This window comes from Durio zibethinus, unplaced genomic scaffold, assembly GCF_047325235.1.
Source record: "Durio zibethinus cultivar Kanyao isolate XHJ-2024 unplaced genomic scaffold, ASM4732523v1 HiC_scaffold_179, whole genome shotgun sequence".
NCBI classification, from domain to species: Eukaryota; Viridiplantae; Streptophyta; class Magnoliopsida; order Malvales; family Malvaceae; genus Durio; species Durio zibethinus.
In genome coordinates, this window is record NW_028322802.1 from 20,001 (window position 1) to 31,549 (window position 11,549).

At 30.9% G+C, this 11,549-nt stretch overlaps 1 protein-coding gene across 1 annotated transcript; it reads left to right on the forward strand.

The window, feature by feature from the left end:
* Positions 1-5,662: 5,662 nt before the first annotated feature.
* Positions 5,663-10,311, forward strand: LOC149509408 (NAD(P)H-quinone oxidoreductase subunit H, chloroplastic). The gene is made up of 2 exons (XM_089757729.1): positions 5,663-7,814; positions 8,935-10,311. Exon 1 carries the CDS (start codon positions 6,079-6,081, stop codon positions 7,258-7,260), a length of 1,182 nt encoding a protein of 393 aa, XP_089613855.1. The 5' UTR covers positions 5,663-6,078; the 3' UTR covers positions 7,261-7,814; positions 8,935-10,311.
* Positions 10,312-11,549: the final 1,238 nt, after the last annotated feature.

The window sequence follows — 11,549 nt, forward strand, 5'->3', positions numbered from 1 at the left end:
TCTTTTACATATCCACCTAGTTTAGCAGCTTTTGGAGAAATGGTACAAAAACAAATAGATTTTTTCACACCAGAAGAATTGTTTTCTGACGAATCGTATACTGATTGGAGTTTTATCAATGAACTAAAAAGAATAAATTTAAGTAAGGAGTTTATAAAGAGAGTCGAATATTTAGATAAGGAATATTTATATAAGGAATCTTTTGATCTGGGCATACTTGAAAAAAGGACTCGATTTTCTAATTATGAAACTAATGAAGAAACTAATAATGAAACTAATAATGAAACTAATAATGAAACTAATAATGAAGAAACTACTACTGAAACTAATAATGAAACTAATAATGAAACTAATAATGAAACTAATAATGAAACTAATAATGAAACTAAAAGAAATAATGAAATTAAAAGAAATAATGAAACTAATAATGAAACTAATAATGAAACTAATAATGAAACTAAAAGAAATAATGAAACTAAAAGAAATAATGAAACTAAAAGAAATAATGAAACTAATAATGAAACTAATAATGAAACTAATAATGAAACTAAAATAAAATACTTGCCTAAAATATATGATCCTTTCTTGCAGGGACCCTACCGCGGAAGAATCAAAAAATTGTTTTCACCTTTAAGTGAAAAAACAAACACGGATCCGTTTTGGATAAATAAGATTCATGTTATACTTCTTGCTACTGATTATTACGAATTTGAACAGACAATAGATACACTCAAATCATTATCAACAGAAAAAGAACTTTCTTTATTGACAGAAACAGAAGATGAACAGACAATAGATACACTCAAATCATTATCAACAGAAAAAGAACTTTCTTTATTGACAGAAACAGAAGATGAACAGACAATAGATACACTCAAATCATTATCAACAGAAAAAGAACTTTCTTTATTGACAGAAACAGAAGATGAACAGACAATAGATACACTCAAATCATTATCAACAGAAAAAGAACTTTCTTTATTGACAGAAACAGAAGATGAACAGACAATAGATACACTCAAATCATTATCAACAGAAAAAGAACTTTCTTTATTGACAGAAACAGAAGATGAACAGACAATAGATACACTCAAATCATTATCAACAGAAAAAGAACTTTCTTTATTGACAGAAACAGAAGATGAACAGGGAAATATCGATTCCGAGGATCGAGTCAAAATTTTGAAATTTTTATGCAATATAGTTATAACTAATCCCGACAATCAAACAATTATAAAAAAATCTAATGGAATAAAAGAAATAAGTAATGGAATAAAAGAAATAAGTAAAGAAGTTCCTCGATGGTCATACAAACTACTCGACATTTTCGAACAACACCATAGAGGAGGCGAGGAACACATGATAACAGATTATGCAATTCGTTCAAGAATCTTCCGGTACGCAATAGTTTTTTCTAAGGAGGAGTTAAAGGATGATTTTTTTCTACCAAACGATATAGAAAACGACCTATCTTTGATGGAATATTCGCCAGAACCGAATTTTCGTCGAGACATAATAAAAGGTGCCGTGCGTGCCCAAAGACGTAAAATAATTAATGGGGAACTGTTTCAATCAAATGTGCATTCCCCACTTTTTTTTGACAGAGTAGACAGCCTCTTCTTCAGAGTGTTCAGATCTTTGTATTCTGATATTTCTTGGCTGATAAAACTAATATCTCGAAATTGGATATGGAAAAACAAAGAATCACAAATTTCTGATTATACAGAAAATGAGGAGGACATAAGAGAAGAAGACGAAGAGATAAGAGAAAGCATAGAAAAGATACAAGAAAGAGACAAAGAGGAAGAAAAAAGAAGAGAAAGCATAGAAGAGATACAAAAAGGAGACAAAAAAGAGAAAGAAAAAAGAAGACAAGAGTCAGAGGCAGATGACTTCCTGCTGGACGCAGCAGAATTTTGGGATATCGTCTTTTTTGGTCAAGGACCAAGGGGCATCATGTTAATAGCCCAATCGATTTTTAGAAAATATATTCTATTACCTTCATTGATAATAGCTAAAAACATTGTCCGTATATTATTATTTCAAATTCCTGAGTGGTCCACGGATTTCAAGGGTTGGAAGCGAGAAATACATGTTAAATGCACTTATAATGGTCTTCAATTCTCCACAAAAGACTTTCCAAAAAATTGGTTATCAGAAGGTATCCAGATCAAGATCCTATATCCTTTTCGCCTGAAACCTTGGCGCGGATCTAAACTGAAACCCTCTCATAAAGATCCAATGAAAAAAAAGCATAAAGATCCAATGAAAAAAAAGCATAAAGATCCAATGAAAAAAAAGAAAGTTAAAAAGAATGATTTTTGCTTTTTAACAGCTTGTGGACTGGAAAGTGACTTACCTTGCGGTCCTCCTCGAAGACGGCCTTCGTTTTTTCAGCCTATTTTTAACGAACTAGAAAAAAAAAGTGAAAAATGGAAAATTTTTAAAAAAGGAAAAAAATTGTTTCGAAAAGTCTCAGGAGAAACAAAAATTCCATTTGTAAAGGGAATAATAAAAAAACTTTCAAAAAGAAATCCAGTTTTGGAGTTGAGAGAAGAATTGGGCGAAACTAAAAAAGATTTGGGCGAAACTAAAAAAGATTCGATAATCAGTAATAAGATGATTGACGAATCATCCCTTCAAATTCAATCTATGGAGCGGACAAATTATTCATTAACAGAAAAAAAGATAAAAGATCTGACTGAGAGAACAAACACAATCAAAAATCAAATAGAAAAAATTATAAAAGACAAGAAATTAGAATCATCAAAAAAATTTTGGAAAATATTAAAAAGAAGAAATATTCGATTAATCCGTAAATTCTATTTATTTATAAAACTTTTTATTCAAAAGATATACATAGATATTTTTCTATATATCATTAAATATATCATTAATATTCCAAGACCCAATCCACAACTTTTTCTTGAATCAACAAAAAAAATGATTGATAAATTCATTTACAATAATGAAGCAAATCAAGAAAGAATTAATAAACCAAATAAAAATACAATTCATTTTATTTCAACTATAAAAAATATAAAAAACTCACTTTCGAATATTAGAAATCAAAATGCAAAAGCTTTTTGTGACTTATCCTCCCTCTCACAAGCATATGTATTTTACAAATTATCACAAACCCAAGTTATTAAATTCAAACCTATCCTTCAATATCACGGAACATCTCTTTTTCTTAAAAATGAAATAAAAGATTATTTTGAAGAACAAGGAATATCTCATTCCCAATTAAAACATCATTATGGGTTAAGACAAAAAATCTCTGGAATAAAGGAATGGAAAAACTGGTTAAGGAGTCATTATCAATACGATTATCAATACGATTTAGTTCAGAGTATATGGCTTAGATTAGTACCAGAACAATGGCGAAATAGAGTCAATCAACACTATATGGCTCAAAATAAAGATTTAACAAAATGGGATTCAGATGAAAAAGAAAGATTAATACATTACGAAAAAAAAAATGATTTTCAAGCGAATTCATTACTGAATCAAGAATATAAACTGAATCAAGAACAAAAACGGAATCAAGAACAAAAATATAAAAAAGATAATTTTAAAAAACACTATAGATATAATTTATTATCATATATATTTATTATATATCAAGATATGAGGGACTCATATACTTATGGATCACCATTACAAGTAAATAAGAGGGAAGAGATTCCTTATAATTACAACATGGATAAACGAAAATTTTTTGATATATTGGGGGATATTCCTATCCATAATTATCTAACGGGGAAAACGGGGAAAACGGGGAAATTTTCGCATAGAAAATTTTTTAATTGGAGAATTCTTAATTTTTGTCTTAGAAATAAGACCGATATTGAGTCCTGGGTCGATACCAGTACCAAGAGTAAGAAGACCAGTACCAAGAGTAAGAAAACCAGTACCAAGAGTAAGAAAAATATTAAGACTGTGATTAATAATTTTAATAATTATCAAATATCGAATCTGGAACTTTGGTTCTTCCCAGAATTTGTGCTACTATATAATGCATATAAGGTTGAACCATGGATCATACCAATAAAACTACTTCTTTTCAATTTTAATTTTAATGGAAAAAAAGAGGATCTTGTATCAGATGCAAAAAAAAAAAGAAAATTTAGATCCGTTCTCTCAAATCAAGAAAAAGATGTTGAAGAAGATTATGGTAAATCATCCAATCAAGAAAAAGGTAAATCATCCAATCAAGAAAAAGGTAAATCATACAATCAAGAAAAAGATGTTGAAGAAGATTATGGTAAATCATCCAATCAAGAAAAAGGTAAATCATCCAATCAAGAAAAAGGTAAATCATACAATCAAGAAAAAGATGTTGAAGAAGATTATGGTAAATCATACAATGAAGAAAAAGGTAAATCATACAATCAAGAAAAAGATGTTGAAGAAGATTATGGTAAATCATACAATGAAGAAAAAGGTAAATCATACAATCAAGAAAAAGATGTTGAAGAAGATTATGGTAAATCATCCAATCAAGAAAAAGGTAAATCATACAATCAAGAAAAAGATGTTGAAGAAGATTATGGTAAATCATCCAATCAAGAAAAAGGTAAATCATACAATCAAGAAAAAGGTAAATCATCCAATCAAGAAAAAGGTAAATCATCCAATCAAGAAAAAGGTAAATCAGATCAAGAAAAAGGTAAATCAGACAATCAAGAAAAAGATGTTGAAGAAGATTCTGGTAAATCAAAAAAACATAGAAAGGAAGACGAGAGCAAGAGAGAAGCTCGTTTATTCCTACAAAAGTATTTGTATTTTCAATTCGGATGGGATGCTGATTCTTTCGATGAAAAAATAATCAAAAATATCAAAGCATATTCTTTCATTCTTGGCCTGATAAATATGAATGAAACTTTTCTATACTCTGTTAGAAGAGGAGGAACGAATCTGGATATTTTGATGGATTCGGCGGATAAGTTACTTTTAACTTATCAATACCTACTCAAAAAAGGAGTATTGATTATCGAACCAATTCGCCGGTATGTAGAAATTGATGGACAATTTATTCTATATCAAACTATAAGTATTTCATTGGTTCATAAAAATAAACATGAAATTAATCAAAGACGCAAAAAAAAAAAAAGACGCAAAAAAAAAAACTATATTGAAAAAAATAATTTTGATGAATCCATTGCAAGACATCAAAAAATGACTGAAAATAAAGACAAAAATCATTATGATTTGTTTATTCCTGAAAATATTTTATCCCCTAACCACCGGAGAGAATTGCGAATTCGAATTTCTTTCAATTCAAGGGATAAAAATGGTATGCATAGAAATCCAGTATTTTTAAATAATGTAAAAAACTGTGGTCAAGTTTTGAATAAAAACAAACATCTTGATAGTGATAAAAAGAAACTAATTAAATTAAAGTTCTTTCTTTGGCCCAATTATCGATTAGAAGATTTAGCTTGTATGAATCGCTATTGGTTTAATAGTAATAATGGCAGTCGTTTCAGTATGGTAAGGATACATATGTATCCGCGTTTGAAAATTCGTCAATGGTACATTTTTCCATATATTATGATTGAAAACCGGATTGATTAATTTTATTTGAAAAAATTATAAAGTTCATAACGAACTTAAAATCATTGTGCATATTAAAATGAATGGTATTATTATTATTACTGATCAGTAAAATTCACATTCAAAAAAAGGGGGAGAGAAATTTTTGTTTTATGGTAAAAAATTCATTCATCTCAGTTATTTTTCAAGAAAAAAAAGAAGAAAACAAGGGGTCCGTTGAATTTCAAATAGTCAGTTTCACCAATAAGATACGAAGACTTACTTCACATTTGGAATTGCACAAAAAAGACTATTTATCTCAGAGAGGTCTACGTAAAATTCTAGGAAAACGTCAACGGCTTCTGTCTTATTTATCAAAGAAAAATAACATACGTTATAAAGAATTAATTAGTGAGTTGGATATTCGGGAATCAAAAAATCGTTAATTTGATTGAATTAGTCGATTTATTATATTTTTCATTTTGATGTACTTCTTTTCGTTTTCAACAATTCATGTAAGAATGAATCGAGGAAAAACTTATGAATCTATCAGCTACAGAAAAAGACCTTATGATAGTCAATATGGGACCTCACCACCCATCAATGCACGGTGTTCTTCGTCTCATCGTTACTCTAGATGGTGAAGATGTTGTTGACTGTGAACCAATATTAGGTTATTTACACAGAGGAATGGAAAAAATTGCGGAAAACCGAACAATTATACAATATTTGCCTTATGTAACACGTTGGGATTATTTAGCCACTATGTTCACGGAAGCAATAACCGTAAATGGACCAGAACAATTGGGCAATATTCAAGTCCCTAAAAGAGCCAGCTATATCAGAGTAATTATGTTGGAGTTGAGTCGTATAGCTTCTCATCTATTATGGCTTGGACCTTTTATGGCCGATATTGGTGCACAGACCCCCTTTTTCTATATTTTCAGAGAAAGAGAATTAGTATATGATCTATTCGAAGCTGCCACCGGTATGAGAATGATGCATAATTATTTTCGTATCGGAGGAGTAGCGGCCGATCTACCCTATGGCTGGATAGATAAATGTTTGGATTTCTGTGATTATTTTTTAACAGGAATTGTTGAATATCAAAAACTTATTACGCGAAATCCTATTTTTTTAGAACGAGTTGAAGGGGTAGGGGTTATTGGTGGAGAAGAAGCAATAAATTGGGGTCTATCCGGCCCAATGCTACGAGCCTCTGGAATCAAATGGGATCTTCGTAAAGTTGATCATTATGAGTGTTACGACGAATTTGATTGGGAAATCCAGTGGCAAAAAGAAGGAGATTCATTAGCTCGTTATTTAGTCCGAATCAGTGAAATGACGGAATCCATAAAAATAATTCAACAGGCCCTGGAAGGAATTCCGGGGGGTCCCTATGAGAATTTAGAAATCCGATGTTTTGATCGAGAAAGGGATCCAGAATGGAATGATTTTGAATATCGATTCATTAGTAAAAAACCTTCTCCTACATTTGAATTACCGAGACAAGAACTTTATGCGAGAATGGAAGCCCCAAAGGGAGAATTAGGAATTTTTCTGATAGGAGATCAAAGTGGTTTTCCTTGGAGATGGAAAATTCGCCCGCCGGGTTTTATCAATTTGCAAATTCTTCCTCAGTTAGTTAAAAGAATGAAATTGGCTGATATTATGACGATACTAGGTAGCATAGATATCATTATGGGAGAAGTTGATCGTTGAAATGATAATTTATACAACAGAAGTAGAAGATATCAATTCCTTTTACAGATTGGAATCCTTAAAAGAGGTCTATGGGATCATATGGATGTTTGTCCCTATTTTGACTCTTGTATTGGGAATCACAATAGGTGTACTAGTAATTGTATGGTTAGAAAGAGAAATATCTGCAGGAATACAACAACGTATTGGGCCTGAATACGCCGGCCCTTTGGGAATTCTTCAAGCTCTAGCAGATGGAACAAAACTGCTTTTCAAAGAGAATATTCTTCCATCTAGAGGAAATACTCGTTTATTCCGTATTGGACCGTCTATAGCAGTCATATCCATTTTACTAAGTTTTTCAGTAATTCCTTTTAGCTCTCGCCTTATTTTAGCCGATCTCAATATCGGTATTTTTTTATGGATTGCCATTTCAAGTATTGCTCCTGTTGGACTTCTTATGTCAGGATACGGATCAAATAATAAATATTCCTTTTTAGGTGGTCTGCGAGCTGCTGCTCAATCGATTAGTTATGAAATACCATTAACTCTATGTGTTTTATCAATATCTCTACGTGCGATTCGTTGAAATATAAACTTTTCTTTTCCCTATTCCTTTCGTTCTATAAAATAAGCTGAATGGATTGAATAGATATCTTCGTTATTTTATTATCCTTCAGGTTGATAAACTAAATTAGATAGTTATATATGAGTGAAAGAAAGCAGCTTATAAATTCGCAGTAAATTAAACAAAAAAAAATTTAATCTCATTTCCTATGTACAAGAGTTAAGTGGAAGAAAACATAAGTGGAAGAAGTCTTTACCCCAAGACGGGTTGATTAGTCAATCTAGCTTGAAGCGGGCTCAAAAGATCAACCGTATAGAGTTTTGGCTATCCTTTGTATAGATTCCCATACATGTATTGCCAAACCAAACGGGGGATTGAACAAAAAAATGAGTGGATGGTTAGGAACACCAAAATACACAAAGGATTAGTAATGGAGATTATGTAAATTATATAAAAAGGATATTTCTGGATAACATAAAAAGAATACTAATTGGGGCTTTAAATTAGTAGAAATGAGTAGGCAGTACTACCCACGATTCCGGTCCAGAGTATGCTCCTATCCACCGATTAAAGTAATGACTATCAGGAACGAAATAATCCTTTACTATTTTTTAGTTTAAGCCCCCATTCGTAATTTTCTCAGATCAGAAAGAAGAATAGGAACGAAAAAGAAAGAATAAAAAATAAATATTTTTTTTTTTTTTATTCTTTCTTTCATATATATAGAGAGATATAATCTGTGTCATGATTTATGAGCTAATGTAATATTTAATTTTTTTCGTAATCGAAAACAATGGGTTGAAATATCTATTGATATTTCTACAAGAAGTATTTTATTGAAGGCTTAAGTTATTACTCAACAAATAAAAATTGAAATTAGTAACGGGCGAGATCAATTCAGAAGCACTTTTTTTATTCTTCATAATATAGCAGACAGAATTCCATTGGTATAATTTTGGACCTTCCAATCCATTTTTTCTCTATCTATTCTACAACCATACGAAGAGAAATAATACTGATTCGGTCCTTAAATTTATTTGTGACCCACGAGGAGCCGTATGAGTTGAAAACCTCATGTACGGTTTTGGACTAGCGATGGGAACAGTGATGTTATCATCGACTATAATTATCTAACAGCTCAAGTACAGTTGATATAGTTGAGGCGCAATCAAAATATGGGGTTTGGGGATGGAATTTGTGGCGTCAGCCAATAGGGTTTATCGTTTTTCTAATTTCTTCTCTAGCAGAATGTGAGAGATTACCTTTTGATTTACCAGAAGCCGAGGAAGAATTAGTAGCAGGGTATCAAACCGAATATTCGGGTATCAAATTTGGTTTATTTTATGTTGCTTCCTATCTAAATCTATTACTTTCTTCCTTATTTGTAACAGTTCTTTACTTGGGGGGTTGGAATATTTCCATTCCGTACGTATTCGTCCCTGAGCTATTTGAAATAAATAAAATGAATGGAATCTTTGGAACGACAATTGGTATCTTTATTACATTAGCTAAAACTTATTTGTTTTTGTTTATTTCTATCGCAACAAGATGGACTTTACCTAGGTTAAGAATGGACCAATTATTAAATCTTGGATGGAAATTTCTTTTACCCATTTCTCTCGGTAATCTATTATTAACAACTTCTTTCCAACTTCTTTCACTGTAAAGAAAAAAAGAATACGAGATTCATGACTTGGTTCAAACAAGAGAAAGAAACAAACATAAAATTATTCATAGATATTCACGATATGTTCCCTATGGTAACTGGGTTCATGAATTATGGCCACCAAACAGTCCGAGCAGCAAGGTACATTGGTCAAGGTTTCATGATTACCTTATCCCACGCAAATCGTTTACCTGTAACTATTCAATACCCTTATGAAAAATTAATCGCATCAGAGCGTTTCCGTGGGCGAATCCATTTTGAATTTGATAAATGCATTGCTTGTGAAGTATGTGTTCGTGTATGCCCTATAGATCTGCCTGTTGTTGATTGGAAATTTGAAACGGATATTAGAAAAAAACGATTGCTTAATTACAGTATTGATTTCGGAATTTGTATATTTTGTGGTAACTGCGTTGAGTATTGTCCAACAAATTGTTTATCAATGACTGAAGAATATGAACTTTCTACTTACGACCGTCACGAATTGAATTATAATCAAATTGCTTTGGGCCGTTTACCAATGTCAGTAATTGACGATTATACAATTCGAACAATTTTGAATTCGCCTCAAAGAAAAACTGAGTAAGTAAACCTCCTATTCTATTAAAGAGAAATTTCCAATTCTTTTAAGGTTCCGTTTTGGTTTAAGTTAAAAGAATATTTGGTTTGACTTAAAAGAATGAGGCCTTTACTCTTTGTTTGGTCAATAAATAAAAATTCAATTACAAATTAACTGGTTGATAAGAATTTCGAATTCATTTTTCTTGAAAATCTATTAATATATTCGTAATTATTTCGAAATATATAGTTTCAAAAAACAAAATACCCTTTCGAACCGAACAAAAAAAAAGAATTAAAAACGAAACAATAATTGTACTTAGATCAATTCACACCTAATAGATTAGGATTTTATTCAATTAGGAACGTATCATAAAAAAAAAATTCCTGGTCGGGTCAATAAGATCATGAAAAGCATTTCGATTTATTTATCTCTTATTTTACATATAATGGATTTGCCTGGACCAATACACGATTTTCTTTTAGTTTTTCTGGGATCGGGTCTTATATTAGGGGGCCTGGGAGTGGTATTACTTACCAATCCAATTTTTTCTGCCTTTTCATTGGGATTGGTTCTTGTTTGTATATCCTTATTCTATATTCTCTCAAATTCTCATTTTGTAGCTGCTGCCCAGCTTCTTATTTATGTGGGAGCCATAAATGTTTTAATCCTATTTGCTGTGATGTTCATGAATGGTTCAGAATATTATAAAAATTTTAATCTGTGGACCATTGGGAATGGCCTTACTTCGTTGATTTGTACAAGTATTCTTGTTTCGCTAATTACTACTATATTAGATACATCATGGTACGGGATTATTTGGACTACAAGATCAAACCAAATTATAGAACAAGATTTGATAAGTAATAGTCAACAAATTGGAATTCATTTAGCAACAGATTTTTTTCTTCCATTTGAATTCATTTCACTAATTCTTTTAGTTGCTTTGATAGGTGCAATTGCTGTGGCTCGTCAGTAATAAATCTTTCTAACTAGGAATAGCAAGCAATCCAAATTAAACTTTTTTCTGTCTTATCGCATCTATTTTCCTTGAATTCTTGTTCGTGTATAAAATATAAAATAGAAATTCGTTTATTCGAGATATTTCCAATATATTCTTTTTGTTATATTCTATTCTAGTCAATCAAATCCGTTGAATTATTGTTCATATTAAAATGAATCGAAATTGATAAGGAGTTGGTCAATGATGCTCGAACATATACTTGTTTTGAGTGCCTATTTATTTTCTATCGGTATTTATGGATTGATCACGAGTCGAAATATGGTTCGGCGCCCTTATGTGTCTTGAACTTATACTGAATGCGGTTAATATAAATTTTGTAACATTTTCTGATTTTTTTGATAGTCGGCAATTAAAAGGAAATATTTTATCAATTTTTGTTATAGCTATTGCAGCCGCTGAAGCAGCTATTGGATCAGCTATTGTTTCCTCAATTTATCGTAACAGAAAATCAACGCGTATCAATCAATCAACTTTGTTGAATAAGTAATATTAA